Source organism: Sinohyriopsis cumingii, chromosome 9, assembly GCF_028554795.1.
Source record: "Sinohyriopsis cumingii isolate HCF-2022 chromosome 9, ASM2855479v2, whole genome shotgun sequence".
Classification (NCBI taxonomy): domain Eukaryota; kingdom Metazoa; phylum Mollusca; class Bivalvia; order Unionida; family Unionidae; genus Sinohyriopsis; species Sinohyriopsis cumingii.
This window is the reverse complement of record NC_142969.1, coordinates 43,312,165-43,339,664: the sequence shown is the minus strand read 5'-3', so window position 1 is coordinate 43,339,664 and position 27,500 is coordinate 43,312,165. Positions and strand designations below refer to the sequence as shown.

The following is a 27,500-nucleotide window of genomic DNA, read 5'->3' as shown; positions in this document are numbered from 1 at the left end:
AAACAAACAATACACTGTATAACAGTCAGTTGTGGTTCTTAAAGACTGTGCATTTCAAAATAAAAATACCAGATATAAATGGGTCATTATCAATACTGTACAGGGAACAGTTCAGCCAAAGCCAAACAGATGGCTACCCTACACCAAGGTGAGCTCAATGTTCCATTTGCTTATGATTGTAGTATTTTAGCTTTGTCAGGTGGGAAGTTGGGTGAAACCACTTACTACAACTTTCCCGATTCAGAATAATTGTGGTTTCTTTTATGACAAAAAAAATAATGAAATAGTGCAGTTTTAGTCTTTGTTTTCCTGTACACACTCGCGTATAAGACAGGTCCAGCTGCACACAGCACAGACCCAGATCTGCCATCATATAATGCACCAGTAGATCTGGGTTTATGCAGTTTGTTAGGAGTAATCAGTAGAACAAACCATAAAGATCCTGATCTGATGGTGCATTATGAGATGGAAGATCTGTCTTGTTTGTAGATTGATTTAACTTATAAGTGAGTACATGCGGTAATTACTTTTACTTTTTGATCAGTTAAAATTATTTGAACAGTCCAGTTTCTCAATTTAGGTAGCTATATGTAGGCTATTGTCAGAAAATGGCATAAAAAATTTTTTAAAAAAAGTTACGACACTCTTTAGTAAAAAAAAATATTAACAGGTACATGTATATCTAGGCCTTAAACAATCTACATATGACTTCAGAACTGTAGAAATGTCTAATCTCTGTACTTACTATTAGCATTGCAGACATGTATTAAACTGCAAAACTGTTTGGTATAGTGGACTCTTTTTTTTCTTTCTTTGTTTTTGTTTATTCAGACTTTGTTGCAGATTAAAGTCGCTGCAACAAGAGTGCTTGGTGTTTAGCTGAGAAACGTGTAAAACTTTAATGGTGCCCTGGCAAACATCTACTTGGAGTCAATTTGACAACAAGGATGTTTGTGATATTATCTTCTACATTTTACTAAAGTCGTACATAAATTCTTCACTGCTAAGTATGTTAATAAAATTCAACATTGCTTAATGTTTCTTTTTATAAACAGCATATTATGTGTAATGGTCTCCATCCATTTGTCTGTCTGTCTGTCTGTCTGTCACCAATTTTATTTCTTCACAATAACTTGAGTTGTCTCACCATCTACAATTATGAAACTTTAAGGATGGCTTGAACTTAAGGTAAGAAAGAACCTTATTGATTTTGTGGCCAAAAGTTCGGAGGTGAAAATCACTGTGACCTCAAGAAGAAAACTTGTTTCTACAATATAAAATTTATCCTGTATCACAGACCTGGACAAAATTTTGTGGGTGGCATACATTTGAGGTAAAGAAGAAGGCTATTGATTTTTGGATGAAAGGGCAAGGTCGCTGTGACTGAAAGAAGGGTGGTTTCTGCACATAAATATTTGTTGCATAAACTGAAAACTATTAAATATGATGTTGGTGTATAATGTTCCATTCACTCTTGTTGTTATATAGAAACACACTTTTGATGCCTAATATGCCACTTTGATGCCTGATATGTCATGTTTGATACTTTAATATGCCACTTGTGATGCCCAGTATGCCTTTTTTAATGCCCAATATTTCGCTTTTGATACTTAATATGCCACATTTTATGCCTAATATGCCATATTTGATGCTCAATGTGCCTTTTTGATGCTTAATATGATGCTGTTGATGCCTAATAAGCCACATTTGATACCTAATATGCCATATTTGATGCTTAATGTGCCTTTTTATGCTTAATATGATGCTGTTGATGCCTAATAAGCCACATTTGATACCTAATATGCCATTTGTGATGCCCAATATGCCAATTTGTGTTCATTTCTTTGAACTTGACAGCAAAACCATGACCCATCATAGAGAGATTCTTCATTATAAAGACATTACTTCAGTATTCTATTTAAGACAGTTACCACGTAGTTTGAAAAATGGAAGAATTTTCAAGTTGTAATACAAACAACCATTCACCTTATCTCATATGTTTTTGTGTTGATAATATCTCAAGGTACAGGCAGGATAGTTTCTTCACCATGTTGAACAAAAGGCATCAACTAATTAAGACATGTGAAAGTTTGAAACTTGCAATGTGGTTAAAGAAAAAAATAAATAAAACTAAGTCAATGGGAAGTTTAATTTGAATATACATTATGTCCCAACAAAAGGAGCTCACTGTCCTGAAGTCAGGAAAAAAAAATGGGATCCATTAAAAGTCTCAGTATATTTGATCTATACACTGTCATTCCTGGTTCCTAACTACATTTTGTCTAATATTTTTCATTGCTGTGTTTCCTTTGATATGATCTTCAAATGTCACCACTTAATTTTTGTGGTTCCAAAATACTTTTCAAGGTGATGGAGTTGACCTTATTTTTAGCCATGAAGAACAAGACATTTCACAAAGTGTAACAGGCAAATTTGTTGAAGGAAATTATGTTTTAATTATAGTGCTGTAAAGTTTTGAAAGTTACTTGAACAAGATTTGTTTTATTTTTTTATTTTTTGTTATCCATTGTCTGTTGTTCCTCCATTGGCGCACGTTTATTATTGCTACTCCTTCTGTGCATCTGGGAGGATTGCCATGAAAATTTGCATGTACATTCATCCTAATTTCTAGTTGTTTCTTAAGGAAAATGGTGCCCTTCATAGATCCAATATGGCAGCAAGCTGGCCATCTTGAAAATCATGTTATATCTACTTCTCTACAATGGATGGTGAAATTGGCTTAGCGTGAAGAGTTATGATGTCGTATGTGTCCTAAATGAAAGTGGTGCAGATCTACATCCATTGAGACCAATTTAACCACCATCTTAAAAGCTTGTAATTACAGTGACTGCTTCTCCTGAATGGCTGGTCATATTGATATGGTGTTTCCATTAAATAACTTCTTACCATGTCTAGTTCATTTCAGTGGAAATCAATGTCACTCTTACATACATTATGGACACCACATTGGCCATCATGGAAATCTTTAGATCATTAATATTCTTCCTGAATGACGGGTCATATTGATAAGGGGTTTCCATAAAAGACTTCATATGATGTCCAGCTGGTCCTAAATGAAATTTTTTGCCAATCTAAAGTTGAATTTGGGCTCCATGTGGTCATCCTGAAAATCTTGTTATTGCTACTTATTTTGATTTTCATTTATTTGTCCTAAATGAAGATTTTGTTAATACCACTGCTTTTGAATGGACAAATGCATTGACTTGGGATTTTCACAACAACAAAAAAACACTTGTTCAATTGTTATGTATTTTATTGTGTTTGACCTTTGTCCATGGTTGAGGGTAGAGTTCAGTGTGTACCTGATGTTTGTCTTGTTTGTAAGTTGTAAATAGATGTTTACTTGAATTTGAGATAAAGACATGGCCTTTGTTTACAGTTTACTGTAATTTTCCATTATGATGGCTGAGCTTTCTTTAGAAAATGCTGCTGTGCTGTGACATAGGTCATGTTGGGATGTGTATAAAAGAGCATTTGTCAGTAAAGTCTTAATTCTTTTCTAAATATCAGTCTTTGGGAATCTGTGATCAGAGTTTTTAGTTTTGTTAAGAATGAATTCATTTAAATTATTAATTGGAGTTACAAACTGTTCATTGACATTTTGAACTAAACACTACTTTGAGATTATTGTGAATTCATTTACCGTAACGACATACTGGATTATATCATCATGTTACATCAAGACTCTTGGTACATCAACACATGCAAGATTTGGAATTCTTTTAGAGTATTCTTTACTTTTGGACTAATGATGGAACATTTAGGAAGATTCCAGTTTCATAGCCATGGTGGCCATCTTGAAAATCTCATTATTACTGCTTCTCAGAATGTATACTTGTAATGACATGGGGTTTTCAATGAAAGCTTCTTTTGACACATAGTTGATCCTTAAGAAAAATGGTGCTGATCAGATATGGACACCACAGCAGCCATCTTTAATATTTGCCTTTTTGCTGCTCCTTCTGAATCAGTGGTCATAGAAAAATGGTGCGTTTCACTTAAAGAAACTTACAATATTTGGTTGGTCCTGTGCTGTATTCACAAGTATGATTGGATTTTTATCCAACTAATTTTCTGAATATTTTAAAAGAATATCTTGAGTGATGCTACCTGAGATTTGTTCATTAAAAAAATATTAGCAATAGATTTTACCAAACTTAGCATGTGTACATGTCATGACATCTAGGCAAATTTAGTGATTTTCAAAACCATGATATCAAGTTAAAGGTTATAGGTCATAACAGAATTTTGACTGCATTGTAGGTACCATGTGAAGAAGTTAATTTAGACAGGTCATGAAAGCAAAATTTAGTTACCAAATTTAGTATGTTGTCAATTGATAGAGAGAATAAAAGGATGGAAAAAATGGACTTATATTGGATCCATGAAAATTCTTTTCAGCCAGTAGAGCCTCAGTCTCTTTGAGAGACCTTTGCTTTATTGTGCCTTCCGAAATAACGTTATAAAACTTGAGCTGAAATTAGAAATAGACACAAGAGCTCTTGAAGGTGAATGCAAGCTAGGAGAACGGAAACAGTGATTTGTAACTATTTTGAAACGAAGTTTAATATATTATGTTTGACATCAATAAATATACGATTTTTGTCTTACCCAGAGCAGGTAAGACCTATGTAAATATACCTTTGCAAGTCAAAACAAATATGTCCCTGTATTAAATACAATCTGTATGTTATGAAGGTATCAAGATAAATCTAGGTTTTGCAGTATTGTGTGAAAGAGGTCTTGCTGGCAGTTGCCATACATGTTCTGAATGTCTTTATCTCAGTTTTACACAAGGATTATTGCATATATTTATATATAGTGTTATCTTAGCTAGGAAGAGGAAGAAAAATAATCTTACCTTTATTCTGAGCTTGAACATGAAAAACGTTTAAAAGTGCACAACTATGCTGTACAGATTTAATTAGACCATGAATTTGTGAACCAAAATAGTAAAATCTAGATGGATCAATTAGTGACATTGGATTTTAATGATTCTCGGATGCAACCTTTGGTTATCGGGTACACGTAAATGTATCTACCATATGAGGTTTGGAATTATGCTGTGGTCTTGAAAGAGTTGTGGTATCTTAGAAGAGTCAGTCTTTAGGTAGATTTGATTCTCTTCAAATCTAATGATAAAGTTGAGTTACTGTATGTACTTGCTTATAAGTCGGGTCCAACCTCATAGACCAGTATCTGTTATTGTGTAATGCACCAGCCGATTTATGTCAAGCAGTTTGTTAGTTGGAGTCAGTAGAACAAAAAATATTTACCCTGATATGCTAGTGCATTATGAATGGCAGATCAGGGTCTGTGTTGTTTGCACTTGGACTTGACTTATCATCAGGTGTTGGATGGTAAAGGAATGGCAGATTTTAAGCCCTTGTTGATAATTGCTGTGTAAACACAGCAGTTTTCAGGACTTTACTAAATGCATGTTTTGGAATGCATTTGTTAATAATCTTTAGGTAAATTCATGCAATTTAAAAATTCATTTACAGTAGATAAGCTGTAGTAATAAATACTTTCTGCGTGTGTCCTATTTTTCACCGTTGTGTTGCATACCTTTAGGTTGTATAAACGTTTTGAGTATTAAACACTTGGGATTTCTGTTTTTAGTATTAACTCTGGTACATGTAGTAAAATTCCAGGAATAGACTCGAGCTGTTAACTGCAGAAGATGATGTTGTAATATTGTCCTTCGGAATGTGGTGCAGGTTTTATTTAGGTGCAAAGGATGGGCAGAGTTTATTGCAGTGTTCAGGCTTATGAAAACTTGTACTTCTCTTTCAGATGTCGCATACGTGTAAGCTAGTTTAGGACATAGCCAATTATGGCGCTACATAAAAGCACGTTATCCGTGTTGGAGAACAGCGTTGGTGTGAGTGACGCTGTACTGCTTGACCCAGTGACAGAAGAAGCTTTTATTCACAATCTCAGGGAACGCTTCAGACATCGCCAGATATATGTGAGTATAGTACGTGTACATAGACATTTACTGTTGGTTTGTGGATATAGAAATGGTAGAATGTCTTCACTTTGCATGCATTCAGTAAGACGAGAATTAGTTTTTTTTCTTCATACTGCATGGTTTATGTATCAAACTTTACTTCCAATTAAAAGTTGAGAGTTTAATAATATTGACTAAATTTCCAGTCACTGTGGTAAATGATGGTAAATAAATGGTAAATAAATCTTGATGGTAAATGATGGTAAATAAATGGTAAATAAATCTTGATGGTAAATGAATAATAAGTCAAGCTTTCACTAACTTACCAATTTTTAATCTGATTATCTTCAGTTTCAACAAATAGTTGTTTCGCATTTTTTATTTAGAAAAATGGAACCATGCCTGACCTATGATATAAATGGGTTTGCAAGTTATCATTGTGTGAGATATGAAAGACTTTGGGCAATCTAGTTTTGATATTCAAAGAACAATTTCTGCATTTCCATAAAAGAACAATACATTGTATATGCAAGAGCATGACCATTAAGAAGTACAATAGGAGATGGTAATTTGACTTGAAAACCATGCATACCAATTTTTGTATCATATCATTCTCTAGTGTGTAATGTCTGCTTGAGGCTTTAAATATGAAGACTTAACGTATCAATGGCAAAACTAAAATTGTTGAGAAATAAAGCATTTGGTGTCACATAGACTGCATTGCATGTTTTCAGAGTGAAGGAAATGTATTTAAATAAAGAATAAAAATTACATCTGTGTGACCAAATGTTATCTACATCGTTTAAAATCTGATATTATAATTTTGAATGTTTAATTACCATGATTTGAAATGCTCTTTACAGTGTTATGAAGTAATTCAGAATGTTTCTTGAATGCTTTTGAAGACAGAGTGCTTTCATAACATCAGATTAATATAAAGTACACTCATTGCACCAAGTTATAGTCCTTTTTACCTCACCTCTTCAAAGTAGAGGTAACGTTTTTCCTACTTTCGGCATTGTGCACTTGTATACCCTCCCTGAATGTCAGCTATTTTTTTCTTCCTATGTCATAGGTCCTAGCCAGCAGTTTTAAGTGTGTTGCATAGCATTCCCCCCCCCCCCCCATTGGAGTGGGTTGAGGAGGCAAATTTTCTGCATATGATTGTTCTACATTAGTTAGGTTTTTGTGTTGACCTCTGCTTTTTGTGCACTTTATAAATTCCATAATACCTAGAGTTGTCAAACTTGGCAGGTGGATGCCTCTTGATGAGTACTATACCCTTTTCACAAAAGTAGGTCACTTTGACATATTTCTTGCTTCACTCACTTTGGTTATATTTTATTTTAAGTTTATTTCTCAAACTCCTTTAATGCTATAATCATAAACTATACTATTCTATGCCTCCCAAAAATACCACACCTGTACCTCAGAGGAAGGTCACTGTGACATACATTTTGCGTTTGACTGGATTTGGTTAAGTTTTGTATTTAGTACATAGCCAGATAGGTTTTTGGTGCCCAATATACATAATGTTATACCAAGATCAATGAAACTGGGTGAAATTTATTTTGATGAGTTCTACACTGGTCACTTGGTTTCATTATCAAGCACTATTAATGCCAGAATCATCAAACAAGGTGGTTATATGTATCTCAGCTCCACAAACTTAAAAGAAGAGCAGTGTAACCTACATTTCACATTTTTACTGGCGCTTTGTTAAATATTTTTTTATTTAGTTGACAATGTTGGTTTTTTATCTTACTGTTATAACTGAAATGTTGAAACTTGTCAAGACAATTCATCTTGATGAATATTGCACTTTCATCTTAAAATTAGGTCACTGTGGTCCACATTTAACTGACTTTGCTTTAATGTTTTGTTTCTACTATTCATGCTTTAATAACCAAACTGGATGATTATATGCATCTTTTTGACTACTACACACATGCCAGAAGAATTTCTGTAACCGATATTTTACAATTTACTGGCTTGGGTTATATTTATTTATTTACTGGTAGCTGATGACTTTGGTTATTGGCAGGGCTATGTACATACTTCCATGTCTAGAATCATGATACTTTTGGTGCACCTTTCTTCTTTGCTTCAGTAGTAGGTCATGGTAGCCCATATTTGATGCTTCACAAACTTGGGTTAAACTTTGTGTTTTGATGCTCATTTCTCATGCTTAAAATGTGAAAATTGAAGCTTTGGATTTTTGTTACTGCCAAACCTTTAGTTTAAAAGAGGTATGTTGAGACCTATATTTCATCTTTATCTGGCTGTTTAAGTTTTCCATTTTGCTCATGACCAAATAGGTTTTTTGGCATCCTATTCTGCCAGGACTGATGAAACTTGATGAGTGGATGCATCTGGATAAGTTCTTTATCTCTTTTGCAAAGAGGCCTCTGTATGACCTATGTTTTATGCTGAAGTGGCTTTGTTGCAGTTTTGGGTGCTGTTTATTTTCTGGCCATAAAATTGATAATAGGATGCATCTCAGTTACTACAGTATTTTTAAAACCAAAGAAGTTTGTCTACTGTTAGAACTGTTTATATCCTTGCCTACTCAGAAGGTCCTTTGAGACCAGTGCATTTGGAATCAGGAATAAATATGTTAATCAGTGGTTAAATTTCAGTTTTAATAACTATACATTGCATATTGAGATTTGTTACCCTATGTATGGTACACATGAATGAATTTAGGACTTGTATGAGTGGATTATATGTTGAATGCTTTTCATATGAGGTGCCAGCTGTAGTGGCAAACAAAGGTAATTATTGATGTATGAAATACCATGGTTACTTGGTTAAGTAAAAATTTGACTTCTAGGTATGGACAATGATACTGATTGTCAATAGATTTAAAAAAATGATTTAAAAAAAATGCAAATTCAACATTAATCTTGAAATTTTATCAATTTATTTAATACTCCTACTTTGAAATCGTTGAAAAAATGCTCTTTTTATTGTTCATGTATTTTGTGCCCCTTCACAGTAATGTAGGTAGATGGGTAGCTGGGTAGGTAGATGGTTTCACAATATATCGGCACAATACTGGCAATGCATTGCCAATTAAAAGTTCAGTTTGTAAATTATAAAATGATTCAATGTTGTAATGTAAAGGAAAATGATTGCAACACAATCTGTGGTTAAAAAAGATTCAAAATCACTTTGGTCTGAATACATTTTTGTATGACAATGTTTATGTTGGCTACTGGAGACTAGGAAATGTAGAGGTAAGCTATGTTGGTTATACTATTTTTATCAGTTGGATTCAGCATGGTGTCTAATACATTAAAATCTTTTTGTTATTAATAGTTATTTTTATGCCCCCACTATAAGTATGGAAGATGCACATCATGGTGCCCATGTAATATTCATTCTGTTACACAGCATCACATAACATCATGTCTTGCATATTTCTCAGTTACTAAGTTTTTACGATAAAACTGTCACACTGCAGACATCATAGTGATATGACTGAAACATTCTTAAAGCTGTGTTAAAAATCCAAGTCACACACACACACTAAGTTTTTGTCCCCCCCCCCCCGTATTAATCTATATTCGATCAAACTCAACATGTGGCTATACATTGACATTGAGATAAGTTCCTGTATCTGTTATATTAGATTGAAGCACAAAAGCTATGACAAGGAATTCTAACTCGCGTAGATATTTTGTGAACATAGTAACTACCACATGTAAGAAAATATGTTTGTTACCAAACTTGATATTTTGGAGTTTGTGTAGTGTATTAAAGATGGTTTCTGTACTCTGTGGTTATAAAGAATAATAGGATGGAATAAATAGACTTACTTTGGATTCCTGGAAATTCAGTTTGGTCAGCAGAGCATCAGTCCCTCTGGGGACTTTTGTTGCATTTGACCTTTGTCCATGATTGAGGATAGAGTTTTAGTTTGTACCTGATATATGTCTTGTATGCATTTGAGTATCATTGTTTTGTATGCATTTATGTAGTTATAAATGTACCTGTGTGCAAGTGTTCATAGATGTAATACCAAGCATAAGAGAAAGAAAGCCATCATACTCTCTTTGATATCTTGGATAATTTATAATTGAGCATCTGCTAATTGTTTGTTACAGACATACATAGGGACAGTGGTTGTGTCAGTAAATCCATACCAGTCCCTGCCCATCTACAGCTCTGATATTATTGAAGAATACAGAAGCAGGAACATCTATGAGTTACCTCCCCATGTGTGAGTAATACCGTGTAGCATACTTGCTTAGTAGGATCTATTTATCTATACATTTATCATCTTGTTTATTCTGATATCTGTGCCTTTTTAATTTTTAGCAGCAGTTTATAACAAATCAGATTCTGCAATGAGCACTCACTGCACACAGTAATAATAATAATAATAATCTTGTATGTAAGGTACACATCTTTGAACTACAGTGTTATTATATTATCCAGTTTTAAAATACTTAACTTTCTGTCTGATGAATCATCACTAATGATAATTTTCTGGCCGTCTTGTTTAGTCAGGTGTAGCATTTGTATTTTAAAGTTAGAATATCAGTAGACTTATTGGAAATGGCCATATTCCTTTCTCAGAGGAGACAATGTAGGGAGTCCTGCTTGTCTCGGTAATCCAAACAGCAATAAATAATATTTGTGTGATTATTTTAGGACACATCTGGCCTGTAACCTGGTTTTATTTGGTTACATTTACAACATAATACATTTTGATATTGCCATGGAGCAAATTGCAGATATCTGCTTTTGGAAACAAACTTTCACATGGTAATTTTTAGGGCTCCATGTCAAATTAGTCCTACCCATGCTCACAAGTTTTAAATAAAACATAGATCATTCCTGTGCAAAGGTACATGTTTCAATGTTCTTTGTTTAAGAGAGGACTTCATATTTGGGGAAATGGCTGGAGTTATCCTGTAGATGCACCGAATAGTTGCAGTATTTCATTAATTGGTTTGACGAGTTTTGGTGGATTGCAACATTTGCATATGCTGTAATGTATATAAAATATGATGTGACTGGGGAGAGAGTGCAGTTTTTGTACATGTGTGTCCATTGGTTTTACATTCCTGGTTAATTTTGTGCATTTGACTTTTTTTCTCCCTGTATACATGGATTTATGACTCTTGGAAAGTGATGTATTTTGATGAGCAATACACCCTCATCACAAAATTAGGTCACTGACCCATATTTCATGCATTACTCACTTTACTTCAATTTTAACTTTATTTTGCAAGCCATGTTCATGCTAGAATCATCAAACTTTCAGTGCATCTGTGTTAGTACCACATACTTATGTAACAAAATTGTCAATGTGACCTATATTTTACAGCTTGCTGGCATGTATTAAGTTTTTGCATTTAGGTCATGACCACTTTTATATTTTTCACCATACAGTTGTAACTAGTTTCATAAAACTTGATGAGAGATGCATCCTTATGAGTACTATACCTGCATCACAAAAGAAGGTTACTGTAACCCATATTTTATGTTTCATTGACTTGAATTTACTTGTTGAGTTTTAAAGTTAATGGCTAGGTGGCTTTATATACATACCAATACTTATATTAGTACCACACTTGTATGCAAAAATTGGTCACTGTGCTCTACATTAAACATTTTGCTGGCTTAGGTTAACGTTTTTGTGTTTAGCTGATGACCAACTTGGATTTCATGTGCTATGAACATTCTGTCATATCTAGAATCTTGAAACATGTTGAGACTGAATCTTGACAAGAAATATTCCTGCCCCCCCCCCCCTTTCAGTAGTTGGTCATTATGACCCATATTTTTTAATGCTTCTCTGACTTGAATTCAGTTTTTGAGCTCGATGTTCATTTGTCAGGCTAGCTCAGTTCATGATAGAATTGTGAAATTGATGTTGATATGCATTATTATTAGTACCACATAATTACCACAAAAGCAGGTAATTGTGACCTCTATTTAATCTTTACCTCCTGGAGTTACGTTTTTGTCTTTAGGTCTTGACCAAATAGGTATATACTATCCTGTCTAGAATCATGAAACTTGGTGACAGGTACATCATGATGAGCACTACTTTCACATTTCAGCAGTGGGTCATTTATGGCCCATATTTTATGCTTCATTGACTTGGGTTTAGTTTTCCTTCTCGATGTTCAATTTTTCATGTTAGATATTCATGAAATTGATGTTGACAAACATCTCTATCCCATTTCCTTGCATAACCACTTTTGGAAACCTCTGCCACATTTCAGTGAAAGCACGTTTTTACACCTCAATCTGCATTGTTAAACAGTGATCCAATTTGCATACAACCACATCTTGATGCCTGCAGTAAATATTGACCATTTTGTGCTGGTTTTCACATTGCCATGTTGGGGAATTCCCCCTATTTGAACCTCAGCCAGACTGCATTCCATGCCATTGTCCACTGATAGTGGAACACTTCTTGTCAATTGGTTTTGATTTTCATGCTGTGAGACAGAAATTTTTTTTTGAGGTCAACTAGATGAAGAAACTGTATGATGATGTACTGCCTGAGAGAAAAAAAAAATCGACCATATCTTTCAAGCATTCTGCGTGTGTTACGGTACCTTGTATCACTTATTTTTGTAGACATTTTACAGAATTTTGTTACACGTTATATTTTACCTTGTTCTCCATGCTAATGTTTATTTGTATGGGTTTACCAGCCTAGAGCTTTTGTTCTGTTTAGTTTTACATTTTTCAAACATTTACCTTTAGTTAGTAAACCACTCCACTGGACAAAGTGGTTAGAACATCTGCTTAGGGTGTGGTAGGTTTAAGGTTTGGACCCTGGCAGAGTCATTACATAGACTTGTAAAAATCGTACTAGCATCAGCCTCACTTGGCGCTCAGCATTAAGAGATTAGTGTAGGACTGGTTGGCCTGGTGTCAGGATAATATGACTGGGTAGGACATGATGCTATGTGTCTGCGGCTTGATGCTCCATTGCTAGTCATTATTATAAACTGCAGCACTGCAGACATCGTAGCAAAACTTGCAATATGACTAAAATTGTTGAAGCTGCATTAAAAATCTTAGCTGCCCACAGAAATACCTTTACTTGCACAGTATTGCCACTATTGGCCTGAGATGCATAAAATGCTTCTGCATATGTATGTACATAATTCAACATTATCTGTTGTGTATGTGATCTTATGTTGCATGTTTAGGCTAGAATAAACAGTAACACAAGAAAGAGTGAAAACAACAAACTTTGACAAATATAATTTATTTCTCTGAAAAAATTCTGTAAAATTGAAAAAATATGAACTTACGGTTTTAAGAATCAAATCCAAAAATAATACAAGAATAATCCAGAAATAAAGGGTTAGGAATCCTAATAATAAAATGTTCTAATGATTTCAAGTTTGAGTCCTGACGAAGTATCCAAGATGGAAGACGATGATGTATGTTGTAACCTGTAGTGTTGAATTTTTATAAGAGCTGTCTTTGTTCAAGAATTTCACATGAGCACACATATTTTCCAGGGAAAAAAAAGAATTAATCCTTTTGAATCCAAGTAATTTGAAATAACTCCAAACAGCTCAACATACACCTTCCAGTGTAAAGAAAAAGCCCAATTACTACTGAGAATATCTCTCCAAAACAAAGATTATATCATATTCTAAAATGCAAAAAGGGGCTCCTGTGATCATCTTCCAGAACCTCATTGAAATTATGTACTTGTTAAATTTCATGAACACCCAGTGTGGCCCTGACAAAAACCAATCTTTTTACTTTAAGAAATAAAAAAAAAATTGTTTACATCTTAAATCAGTAGTCCCATCATGACCTTGACAACAACAATCATTTTAAAATAAAAATAGAACTTATTTACGTGGCTGCTACTAATTTTGAATCAAGGTCAGGAGCTAGGTCAACATCTGGTGTTTGCAAAATGAACAGTCATGGTCAAACTATTTTCTGGAAAAAGTATCATCTCTAGTAAATAAATTTACTTTACAATAGCATGTAATGAAAAATAATTTTAAAAAAAACTACAAACAAACAATTAAATTGAAATAAATATATATTAGATCAGATATAATTAAATCAAATATTCATAACGGTGAATGAGTAAAGGAGTTAGGTGAGTGGGCTACATGCTACATGTTGGCATAGATGAACTAGTCAAGGTAATTACTGATGTGTGAATTATGTTTGTAGTGCTGACTGTCATTTCAATGTTATTCAAAGCCATTAACTTGAGCTTCGATGGACAGTAATAATGGCTATCTTTTGAAGATGACTTAAAGTGCAGTGATTTAAAAGAAAATTATATAAAAATTAATTTCAGGATATATTACTTCTACTTTATCATTGAAGAGTATGGTCATATTTATTATTTTGTCTTTTATACCTTGTCACAGTATATATATTTTCATATTTTATATTATGTGGGTTAATGTTAGCACAATATTAACTACTGTCACTGATATATATATATGATGTTACAAAATAATAACTTTTCTCTTGGTGCGGATAATTTATGTACAAATTAACACAGAATTAATATCTTAAATGTGGATTGTGCATTGCACAGCCCAGCAAGTTCTGTACATGAAGGAAGTGGTCTGTGTTGCCTTGTATCCTTCTGTTCTGTACAAGAAGGAAGTGGTCTCTGTTGCCTTGTATCCTTCTGTTCTGTACTAGAAGTGGTCTGTGTTGCCTTGTATCCTTCCATTCTGTACTTGAAGGAAGTGGTCTGTGTTGCCTTGTATCCTTCTGTTCTGTACTTGAATGAAGTGGTCTTTGTTGCCTTGTATCCTTCTGTTCTGTACAAGAAGGAAGTGGTCTCTGTTGCCTTGTATCCTTCCATTCTGTACTTGAAGGAAGTGGTCTGTGTTGGCTTGTATCCTTCTGTACTAGAAGTGGTCTGTGTTGCCTTGTATCCTTCCGTTCTGTACTTGAAGGAAGTGGTCTGTGTTGCCTTGTATCCTTCTGTTCTGTACTTGAAGTGGTCTGTGTTGCCTTGTATCCTTCCATTCTGTACTTGAAGGAAGTGGTCTGTGTTGCCTTGTATCCTTCCGTTCTGTACTTGAAGGAAGTGGTCTGTGTTGCCTTGTATCCTTCTGTTCTGTACTTGAAGTGGTCTGTGTTGCCTTGTATCCTTCAGTTCTGTACTTGAAGGAAGTGGTCTATGTTGCCTTGTATCCTTCTTTTCTGTACTAGAAGTGGTCTGTGTTGCCTTGTATCCTTCTGTTCTGTACCTGAAGGAAGTGGTCTGTGTTGCCTTATATCGTTCCGTTCTGTACTTGAAGGAAGTGGTCTATGTTGCCTTGTATCCTTCTGTTCTGTACTAGAAGTGGTCTGTGTTGTCTTGTATCCTTCCATTCTGTACTTGTACTTGAAGGATGTCATCTGTGTTTCCTTGTATCCATCCTTGTCAATATATAGCACTGTCATCATAATGTTTAATTGCTTTCTTATGCAAATTTTGATGTATATTTGATTTAATTTATATTTGATTTAATTTAATTGCTTGTTTGTTAGTTTCAAAAAAAATTCTTTCATTACATGATATTGTAATGTAACTTTATTTACTGGATTCGACATTATCCAGAAATTAGTTTGACCTGACTGTTATTTCATAAACACCTAATAATAAAAACTTTGTATCAAATGCTGACCTAGTTCCTGACCTTGATTCAGAATAAGTGAGAGTGAAGTAAACAACTTTAAAAAAATATATATTTATTCATTCTTAGTGTAGATTCATAAAATGAAATCGAGGCCATACTGGGAGCACGTGATGCTAGGCATGTAAAGCTTCTATGTTGTTCTAGAAACATGATCATGTGACCCACGTATGGGAAACTTTTTTGCATCTTAGTGTATAAGTCTTTTCTATAGAGAATTTAGTCAGTTGGGCTATAAACCATTAACACTTAAAGGTGTTTTTTGTGACCAATTTGAGCTGAAATTCTATTTTATGAAATTAATAATTCTTTTTTTTCTGGAAATATTTAAGTGCTCATACAGAATTCTTGGACAAAGACATTTATTGAAATTTTATTCAGAATTCAAAACTAGAATATTATTTTCTGTAGTTCAACAAGGAACTGTTGACACATCAGGACACCACAGCATATGTCATATTCCTCCATCTTGGATTATTTATCAGGACTCCAATTCAGATTCGTTTAGGACTTTTTATTACTAGGACTTCTATTTTTTAATTCTTGGATTATTCTTTGATTATTTTTGGAGTTTATTCTTAGAACCGTAAGTTATTTTTCTCATATTTACCTTGTTTTTCTTGAGAAATATTCATTACATTTTACAAAGCTTTTTGTCTTCATTCTTTTCCTTGTTGCATTTATTAAGAGCCTAAATATAACAAAATAAAGAATTGTGGTTTTATTTTGCTGTTTTATATATATATATATATATATATATATATATATATATATATATATATATATATATATATATATATATATATATATATATATTGTGTTCATAAAATCTTGTCAGTTTATCATATTATAAATGTTCTTCTGTTAGTGCCATCCAGCCCAGAAATATATAATTACCATTCTTTAATTTCTGTAAGCATTTTGGAGTTCATGACCAAAATTAATTTATTAAAGCCCAACAGCTGTCTGTCATCACTAGAAACTTATCTATGAATATGAGTCAGATTATAATAACACACTCAAGCTGTCAGTTGAAGTCAGGTCTGATATCAGTATTGTTGTATAATATAAAGATTTTTTTAACAACAATGTGTCATTGAAAATAATATTCATAAATTCATATTCATTTACTGCTGAAAATCTGAAAGCACATCATAATTTAGGCCATTGGCATGTTAGCACGTTTGAGACTAGAGCACATCAACACATTCAGTCTTACTGCTGAAAATCTGAAAGATGATTCATAATTTGCTTCACAGATGCTTGAAACAATGTCAACACTACAACTCCAAATATGGCAGTGACTGCTCTGAATATATTGATGACCCAAATCACATAGACTGGTCTTGGAATTTAATTGTGGAACACCATTATTTGTAATAATACCCTTTATTGAATCACAGAACCAACCACTTCAGAAATGAAGTTATGAAGATGAAATCTGCCATTGAATAAAACACACAACAAGAACTTATGAAACTTGTGTGTCGCATGTATTGACTGCTTTATCACAAATAAATTTCAATGTAAATTTTAAACTTTTAAAGTTTTAGCTGAGTTGGAAAGGGAATACAAAGATAATGCATGCATGATTAAACCCTTAATTTCCCAGAAATTATTCTGCATATCAGCTGTCTTTATTGCTGTCTACTTACAACACCTTTAGTTAATCCACATGATCATGGTCTGACGGTCAGCACTTTAGACACCTGTTTTTGTTTTTTGGGCTTGAAGACATTTTCAGCTCATGATATGCTATACATGGCAGCAAGTATTCTGGTGGAGGAAGAATGCAGGAAAACCCTGGGTAAAACCACCAACCCTAGGGAAGCCACTAGCAAGCTTTCTCACATACCCACATTGGCTGAGTCCAAGACTCAAACCCACATGTACAGAAGTGAGATTCCAGTGATCAGTAAGGGCAGGTGCCTTTCACCACTAGGCCACCTGGTGACCCTTGGGTACAGGTAAAACATGACATAATATATGCTCCAACTTGAAGGGTTTATTTGTTTTGGCTTAAAAAATATATTTTGTGTCCCAATCTTTTATAAAGCTATTGAAATCAATAAAAACTGAAAAAATGGTGTCTGGAAAATTGGAATGTCTGGATATTTAGGTTAATTACAGAAAATAATGCTGATTAAAATGTTAGTTCTAAAGATGCAAATACATTTTTTTTAACAAATGCCTAAAAAACATTTATAGAGCTCAACATTTCTTTGTCATGGTCATTTTAATCAGAATTTTATTTTATAAATGAAAAATAATGTGACTTGGGTGACTACTAATATTATTGCAGTCAATGGAATTGTTGATTTTTTATGTATATTTTAGTTAAGAAATGAGCATTGCAAGATCACTGTAATTAAATTGCTGAATAATTGCTTGGAGTTCAAAAACTGAAAACTTGTCCTAAGGAAAGTATGTTCACAGTATCTACAGGTAGGTTAAAATGATATGTATTTATGCTTTATGGAGAAATTGTGATTTAAATGATTGTAGAAATGAATCATTCCTGCATATGTTTCTGGTATGTACTGTGTTTTGGCTGACAGCCATTTGTCCAAGAGATGTTCTGCAAGCTTGTTTTCTCTTGGCTTGGGATACTTTGTTGAGGAAGTTGGAATATCTTGGTCTTATGTAAACACTTACTGTTTTCAAGAGGATTGGTGTTTAAAACAAATGGATTTGCTCATGACGTCAAACAGTCAGTGCACGCTATAAATGTCCTGTAGTACAGAACAAAATAGACAGGCCATGTATTTGCATAATTTATATGGAGGATTCAACTGAAAACATGAAAATGATTTTAACTGCATTCAATTTGTTCAAAAAATTTTATTTTGAGCATTTAGACCAAAGTTGTCAGCATGATTCACCTAAAACATAAGACAGTACATGTTTTATGATGGCATGTTTGATTAGTATCAAAGATATGTTATAAGTTCCAGTTCCAGATGTTCCTTGTTTAAAATGATAGTACTTGATTACCTTGAGAAGACTCAGCTGGAACCATATAATTAAACACAACCTGAACTAGTCTTGGTTACTAAACAATTTGGGACATTCAAAAAGATATGATTAACATTTATTGATTAAGTCTCATTCAGGTAGTGAAAGTTGTTATAATTTTGTTCATAATGCCCCATCTAACAAAAATGTATGCACATTTAGTTTCAAAACAAGGAGTAAATACCCAATTTATTAAATCTTATCAAGAGCTCTGTGGTTATGTTTCATGGCAGTCAAACCTTAACAAAGAAGGCACCTTAGATTTATAACTACATTTGAGGTGCAGTTATTGATTCACACATTAACCCCTGGAGGATTTTTTTTGTTTTTTTTGCCTGAAATTCGAGTAGGAAACACATTTTGAAAGCTATCTCTGAATACATTCGAAAACACCAACTTCCAGGTGATCTTCCAATAAAATAATGCCTAGTTATGTTAGAAACATTGTTTTTCATTGACTATTTGGTTCGCACATGAGCAGAAGGGTACATTTAAAAAAGTATTTTTTGCTTAACGGACCCATTATTTTCGTATCGAGACCACTCTTTATTCCAAATGCCCATCTTATCCTACTTTTTGCAAAGGTTCATCTGTCTGTTTGCAGTTAATACCAGTTTCCCTTAGATCAGAGACCAAAAAGTCTAAAATCCGGACACAAAATCGGATTCCAACCACAGGCCAATTTTGGGTAGAAAAAAATCAGGTCCAAAAAATGAGCTTTTCCCTCTGTATTTTGTAGTGCAACTAGAAATTCCAGATTATTTGGTATCATTGTAGAGCTACATCTGTCTACCTTTCTATAATACCACCTACTTTAGTCTATCGTACATAACCTTGACGCTACAGAGCTCGGCAGTAGGCTACTACCTCCCTACTTACTTACTTACTTACTTACCTACATACTTACTTATTTACTTACTTACTTACCTACCGACCGACCGACCGACTGGCTCACCGACCAACCGACTTACTTACTTACCAAATTCACATGGAGAGTAAATCAAAAGATTTCTCATGATGTATAAATGGTCCTAAGTGAACATGGTGTTGATATGCCATCAATATGGCCACCATGGCAGCCATCTTGAAATTATTTTTATCATTGCTCTTCCTGAATAGTGGATATGAGTCTGCTGTTTCCTTTGTGCCCATGATGAAATTCTTTTGTTATGAAAGTTTACTGTATTACTTTAAACTATGTATGTATTTTTGTGTGTGTATGTGTGTGTACATAGGTAGATGTGTGTGTGTGTGTGTGTGTGTGTGTATGTATGTATATGTGTTTGTATGTATGTATGCATGCAGTTTTCATGGTTTTGTCTCCCTATCTTTTAGTGTCTTTGATGGACTTGGAGAAGGACAGTGGAGAGAGAGAGAGAGACAGAGAGAGTTATAATTCTGTAATTAATAATGCATTTATAGAGTGGTTTTCTCACACAAGATCTAGTTTCAAATCATAATGCAAGCTACAGGTATAATCTTGCTCCCAATTGTCAGTCTGACCTGCATACCTGATTAGTTTAGGATACCAGTGATAAAACGGTGGTTTTAAAGAAGTTCACTGTTTTTCTGCTTAACCAGGTGTGTTTGCATAGCCCTCTCTTGGCAAATAGCCTAATTCCACCCTTATCAGTCTGACATTAACATGAAAATCCACAGCTATAGAACATAAGCTCAGACTTGTGCATTAAAATATTTTAAAAGCCTACTTGATGTCAGTATTAGCCATAAAAAACTATTTTGGAATATTTTGTTAACTTCGTTATCATTTAGTTTCACCACAGTATAAAAGTGCTTCAGACAGTAATACACATTTGCTGAGTACATATTATTCCTTAATGATTCTGTTGTCAAAATGGGTAGTAGGAATGACTTGTGATAATAACTACAATAGTAGACTGGCCATTTCATTTACATTAGACATTTTTTAATCTACTGAAATATTTATCATACATTTTATTAGCTGGGGAAAATTAACATATTTTTTAACAGGTTTTCATATCTGTTTGCTTAATTTAAGAAGCACATTAAATTGAATTTTACAAATGTTTTCAGCCAGAGTTTTTAAAGAATATAAAATGTTATGTTGTACTAGAATATAATGTCTGACTGTTAGAATATACTATCTGACTGTGCTAGGATATAATATTTGACTGTGCTAGGATATAATATTTGACTGTGCTAGAATATAATATCTGACTGGTAGACTATAATATTTGACTGTGCTAGAATATAATATTTGACTGTGCTAGGATATAATATTTGACTACTAAAATATATTTGTCTGTGCTAGAATATAATATCTGACTGGTATAATATAATATTTGACTATGCTAGAATATAATATTTGACCATGCTAGGATATAATATTTGACTGTATTAGAATATAATATTTGACTGTACTAGAATATAATATTTGACTGCTAGAATATAATATTTGACTGCTAGAATATAATATTTGACTGGTAGGATATAATATTTGACTGCTAGAATATAATATTTGACTGTACTAGAATATAATATTTGACTGCTAGAATATAATATTTGACTGTGCTAGAATATAATATCTGACTGTATTAGAATATAATATTTGACTGTACTAGAATATAATATTTGACTGTGCTTGGGTATAATATTTGACTGTATTAGAATATAATATTTGACTGTATTAGAATATAATATTTGACTGTATTAGAATATAATATTTGACTGTATTAGAATATAATATTTGACTACACTAGAATATAATATTTGACTGCTAGAATATAATATTTGACTGTGCTAGAATATAATATTTGACTGGTAGGATATAATATTTGTACTAGAATCTCATTTGACTGTGCTATGATATACTATTTGACTGTGCTAGAATATAATATTTTACTGTGCTAGAATATAATATTTGACTGTGCTAGAATATAATATTTGACTGCTAGAATATAATATTTGACTGCTAGAATATAATATTTGACTGGTAGGATATAATATTTGACTGCTAGAATATAATATTTGACTGTACTAGAATATAATATTTGACTGCTAGAATATAATATTTGACTGTGCTAGAATATAATATCTGACTGTATTAGAATATAATATTTGACTGTACTAGAATATAATATTTGACTGTGCTTGGGTATAATATTTGACTGTATTAGAATATAATATTTGACTGTATTAGAATATAATATTTGACTGTATTAGAATATAATATTTGACTACACTAGAATATAATATTTGACTGCTAGAATATAATATTATTTGACTGCTAGAATATAATATTTGACTGTGCTAGAATATAATATTTGACTGGTAGGATATAATATTTGTACTAGAATCTCATTTGACTGTGCTATGATATACTATTTGACTGTGCTAGAATATAATATTTTACTGTGCTAGAATATAATATTTGACTGTGCTAGAATATAATATTTGACTGGTAGGATATAATATTTGTACTAGAATCTCATTTGACTGTGCTATGATATACTATTTGACTGCTAGAATATAATATTTTACTGTGCTAGAATATAATATTTGACTGTGCTAGAATATAATATTTGACTGTTCTAGAATATAATATTTTACTGTGTTAGGATATAATATTTGACTGTACTAGAACATAATATTTGACTGTGCTAGAATATAATATTTGACTGCTAGAATATATGTGTAGAATATAATATTTGACTGTACTAGGTATAATATTTGACTGTGCTAGGTATAATATTTGACTGTGCTAGGTATAATATTTGACTTTTAGGATATAATATTTGACTGTTATATAATATAATGTTTGACTGTACTTGAACATAATATTTGACTGTGCTAGACTATAATATTTGACTGTGCTTGGGTATAATATTTGACTGTGCTCGAATATAATATTTGACTGTGCTAGAATATAATATTTGACTGTGATAGAATATAATATTTTTCTGTGCTAGGAAATAATATTTGACTGTGCTAGGATATATTTACCATATGAATCTCATATTTGACTGCAAGAAATCCAGCTATTTATCCAGCATATTAAAAAATTTCAAAATGTCAGGAGAATCAGGAGGTGAGTTTTGACTCAGTCAAATGAACATACAAGACAGGTGAATATATAATACAAGAGAACATATAATCTTAAATTGAGTTTTATGGATGTGTTTCATCTTGTGTTGTGTGTCATCTGTTTACCTTTGCTTTGTGTATTTTCAACTCATAACAAATTGCTTGACCATCTTGCAACAGAGTTTGCATCAATGTCCATGCCTTCAAGTGTATACAAATAAATGTGATCTACATTGGATGGGCTTCTGTTACTAAAAATAGAAGTAGTCTTAAAATAACTTCTAAAAAGCAATTTGACCCAATTTTTATAGAGATTGTTTTGGCAACAAAGAATTTTAACACTTTACAAATAATGCAGATAATAATAATAATAATGAGGACTTTGTATAGCACCTAATCTTTAGAAGCTCTAAGCGCTTTACAACATTAGACAACACCTATAAGATAAAAAAACATATGATATGATTACAAACACAACACCATGAAATTAGAAGAAGAAAAAAAATCCAAAAAAATCTGCCCAAATAGTTGTTAGAATTAAATTTATTGATAATATGCATTTAAACATGTATGTCTCCATAGGAATATTGTCACTACAGTGTGATTCAAATCAGATCTCGGCTGTCCTACGTGAAGATCTGACGATGACCACTCAAGGGTCATATTCTGGTGATTTTTGAATTAGCCAATGGAAATGCAGCTTAAAAAATTGGAAAGTGAATCAAATCGTTTGGCACACATTGATTCTGTTCATCCATAGTGCTCTTTCTCAAAATGTGAAGATATAAGACTTCATCTGATTGGTTGATAAAATTAGCAATTATGGTAATAACATAGGTTTCCAGAACATGACACCTGAGCAGTCACTATCAGACCTTCATGTACAACAGCAGAGATCTGATTTTAATCAGATTGATGATCACTATTACATTGAGACTGGTCAGTGACATAGCTTTGCTATCATAGCAAAACAAATTGCATTCATCTGTGAGCTGCCATTTTGGACACAAAGAGAAACTCTGTATAAATCAATGCATTATGTATACTCGGAAGCTGGCAGAGAGAAGAATGTCGGTGTCACTTGCTCATTTGTAAAAATACTCAAAACAATGCTGTACCTAGTGAGGCTAGTGAGTCAGTTACGTTAGTGGACAGTACTGTACATGCAAACATTCAGGTTCATTCATGTTTTCATTGTTACTTTGCAGACTCTATATATGAACATTTGAAAATTGTATTATGGAAGCTATCGCCAAACCAGATATGATGATAACCACAATCTGTGTAATTGTCGAGGCTTCAGTAAAGCATTACACAAGGAGAGGGAGGCAGCATTGGGCTGGTATTATTATATACAATGTAGAAGATAAAATGTGAAAAGGAGAACTGCTTTGGAGTCTGAAGAACTGTAGGGTATTTGGGTGGAAATATTTCAATATAGTGCAGAATCATTCTTGCTTGGGTTTTTGTACAGAACCCATTGGTCCAGAGTGATTAGGCATGCTTGTTTTGAGGAACAAATTGATAAAGTTCTTGTACAGGAGACAGAACCTTACATGCTAGGTGATGCAAATAAAATAAAGACTTTTCAGTACTTACATCAGGCCAAAAAATAATGTGTATTCCAATTGGCCGACCATCCTTGTTTTTCTGTGCAAACCCTACCCCCACCCCCTGCCCTAGGGTAGAAATTTTGTTCTTAAAAGTAAATTTTTTAAACAAATTCCAGAAATACCAGAAATATGATTTGTGCATCTAACTGAGCTGGTTTTGCCCAGTGCTTGAATCACTTAGTACATTATACTGTATATACTAATCCTTAAAACATGTATAATGTTTTAAAAAATAACCTACCTACCTACCCTAATTTTAAAACCAGGGCAATATTAAACATACATATTTTTTTGGGGGGGGAGGGGCCTAAAGTAAACAGGATGGAAAATTGAAAGGCTGGACCTTGTCCAGCTTGTAAATGAAGCCACAGGGTTAACAGAAATAGGTTGATCAAGCATTTTTATTGATCACGTTTATATCAACCTACAAGACAATGTTACAAATGCTAAATCACCAGATATTGGTCTTGTTGACTACCACCCTTCATTTCTCACAAGAAAGGACAAATGCATTGTAAGGAGGAATACTATATACAAAACTATCACTTATAGGTTGTTCAAAAACTTAAATTAAGTACAAGTTCTTGGTATAAAGTGCAGTGGACTATAATCTAAATTTCTGTTGATGTAGATGAAACTTTGTGGGTATGGACTGACTCATTCATGGATACTGTCTCTAAACATGCACCACTAAAAATTCCTTGTGTAAAGTATGATATCCGATGTATGTAATGAATCGCTAGACCAGTTCAAGACAAGGCTACTAGAAATCATGTACAATATGAAGTATAGAGAAATAATTTGCAAAGTATGATTAAATAAGCTAAAATAACTTTTGCTATTATTATTATTATTAGTATCATCTCTGTGCTTGAGTACAAAATGAGCATCTCAGATCCTATCTGTAAAGTGTTCAGTCAGCTCATTGGAGAAATGAAACAAGTCAGTCCAATATTATTTACACATTTTGATAAATGATTCCATTGTCACTAATGCAAATGTTTTATTTTTTTCATCAACATACCCACAACAATTAAAAAACTAGTGATAAAAATTAATTTTAATGAATTAAAATGATTCTACACTAACCCAGTCAATAGTGGTGTAGATTTTTCTGCCCCATCAGTAATTAAGAACTGTACTTTATTCTCAAATGTCACACTAAACTTGATACTATTAATGGTATTAGATCAGATTGGTCCAATAAAGGGATTAGATCAGATTGGTCCAATAAAGGGATTAGATCAGATTGTTCCAATAAAGGGATTAGATCGAATTGTTCCAATAAAGGGATTATATCAGATTGATCTATTAAAGGGATTAGATCAGATTGGTCCAATAAAGGGATTAGATCAGATTGGTCCAATAAAGGGATTAGATCAGAGTGGTCCAATAAAGGGATTAGATCAGAGTGGTCCAATAAAGGGATTAGATCAGAGTGGTCCAATAAAGGGATTAGATCAGATTGGTCCAATAAAGGGATTAGATCAGATTGGTCCAATAAAGGGATTAGATCAGATTGGTCCAATAAAGGGATTAGATCAGATTGGTCCAATAAAGGGATTAGATCAGATTGTTCCAATAAAAGGATTAGATCAGATTGGTCCATTTAAGGGATTAGATTAGAATGGTCATGACTCTTGATAACATCTGCCTCACCTACCTCAGAAAACATTGCATTCATAATAAATTCAAATATCCTCATATGTCCCCAAAATAGGGTGTTTATATATATATATATATTTAATTTGCATTGTTTGTTAGTTTTTTATACTTATTATATGCTATGATTTATGTTAAATTTTATTTTATAGATGTCCTTGTCAAAATCAAGTTAATTTTCTATCAGACCAGAGTCATTGATTTTGGTTTTATTTGGGATTTAATTCACAATACCATAAGCAGTGATGAACTCTAATGACATTTGCATTATCGTCCACTCATGACCCAAACTGAACTATTGAGTGCAGTAAAGACTGATCAAGTTAAGACTGCATTCCAATGTCCATTGGTTTTAAAGACATAAACTTGATGGTTATTTATATAATGTCAGTGTAGTTGTGAGTGTGTACATTCATCAATTTCTAATTTGATGATATTTGACATTGCCAGGGGACATGCCATTTAATTTTTGAAGTGAAAGGGACTGGGCTTCTTGCTAGAAAAACATCCTGGTCCCCAAATAGCATTGGGAAAAAAACCCAAACATTCTTGTTAGGATTTGTAGAAAAATTGAGCTAATTCCAGCCATTGTTTTACTACAGTGTATCCACTGGGTGTTTTGCCCTTATCCCAGGACAACCTCCTGATGGTTGTTTGGCTGTGTTCATTAGTCACTACCCATTCCCTATGTGCTTCATCCATAACCAACTGGACAACCTTTCAGCAATCTTTCCCACTTTTTCAACTGCTGCATAGAATTTCTTCCTCTTAATTGTAGATTACTGAGCAATGTCTGTTGGCTCAAGAGGTTGCTGACTTGTCTTGTCAGTTCTGCATACTTGGTTACTTTCTTTCATGAGCCTCATCTCCTCCATATGAACAGTCAGCTCAATAGCTCGTAGCTTCTTCCTTGATATTTTACCAAATCATTGCACCTGTTAGTTGAAAAAATAAATTATCTTCAGGTAAAGAAAAAAAGTCTGGATCAAAAGAAAATACAGTGAATTAATTGGTCAGTCTCAAAATCTACCAACAAATTTCAGTTTGAAACTGTATAAGATGCTTCAAAGAAAACATTTGTCTCTTTCTTTTATTTATAATCGAGTTACTGGTAGTCGTTTTCTAAGAAGTACTGATGTGTGTACATAACTTAATATCGGTTCTAAAATGTCACTTTAAAAAAAAAAACTCAGTGACCCCTGAGCCCTCTTTTCCATTGGACCTCAAAACTCACTTTTTAAGTCTGGAGAAAAAACCCACAACCAGCACTGTCTGGAAGGTTGCGAGGTATGGACAGAGTTATGGCCCTTACAAATCAGATTCATCTCTTTACAGCTTTTATTAGCATATCTCAAGAACCAATCAGCATATTCTTATAAATGCAGTTTAATGCAAACACTGTTTTATAGTCTTAGATTTGGAATTTTATGTTTTGGTTCGTGTTCCTTGTCGATCATCTTTATATCTTTACATGGGATGTTGATTGTATTGACAAGTCCTTGAAGGTGTTAGATTTCA

At 33.2% G+C, this 27,500-nt stretch overlaps 1 protein-coding gene across 2 annotated transcripts in view; it reads left to right on the top strand.

Annotated features, from left to right (window-relative positions):
- LOC149791642 (unconventional myosin-Ib-like) overlaps window positions 1–27,500 on the top strand; it is a 62,974-nt gene that overhangs the window by 18,878 nt on the left and 16,596 nt on the right. Inside the window, exons 1-3 of one of the 2 annotated variants that reach the window (XM_089969239.1) lie at window positions 4,869–5,131; window positions 5,818–5,992; window positions 10,084–10,199. In XM_089969239.1, coding sequence (XP_089825365.1) covers window positions 5,858–5,992; window positions 10,084–10,199 — 251 coding nt within the window. In that variant the 5' untranslated portion in view covers window positions 4,869–5,131; window positions 5,818–5,857. Of the gene's footprint in view, window positions 1–4,868; window positions 5,132–5,817; window positions 5,993–10,083; window positions 10,200–27,500 lie in introns of those variants that run through there. The other variant, XM_089969238.1, reaches the window with a different exon arrangement.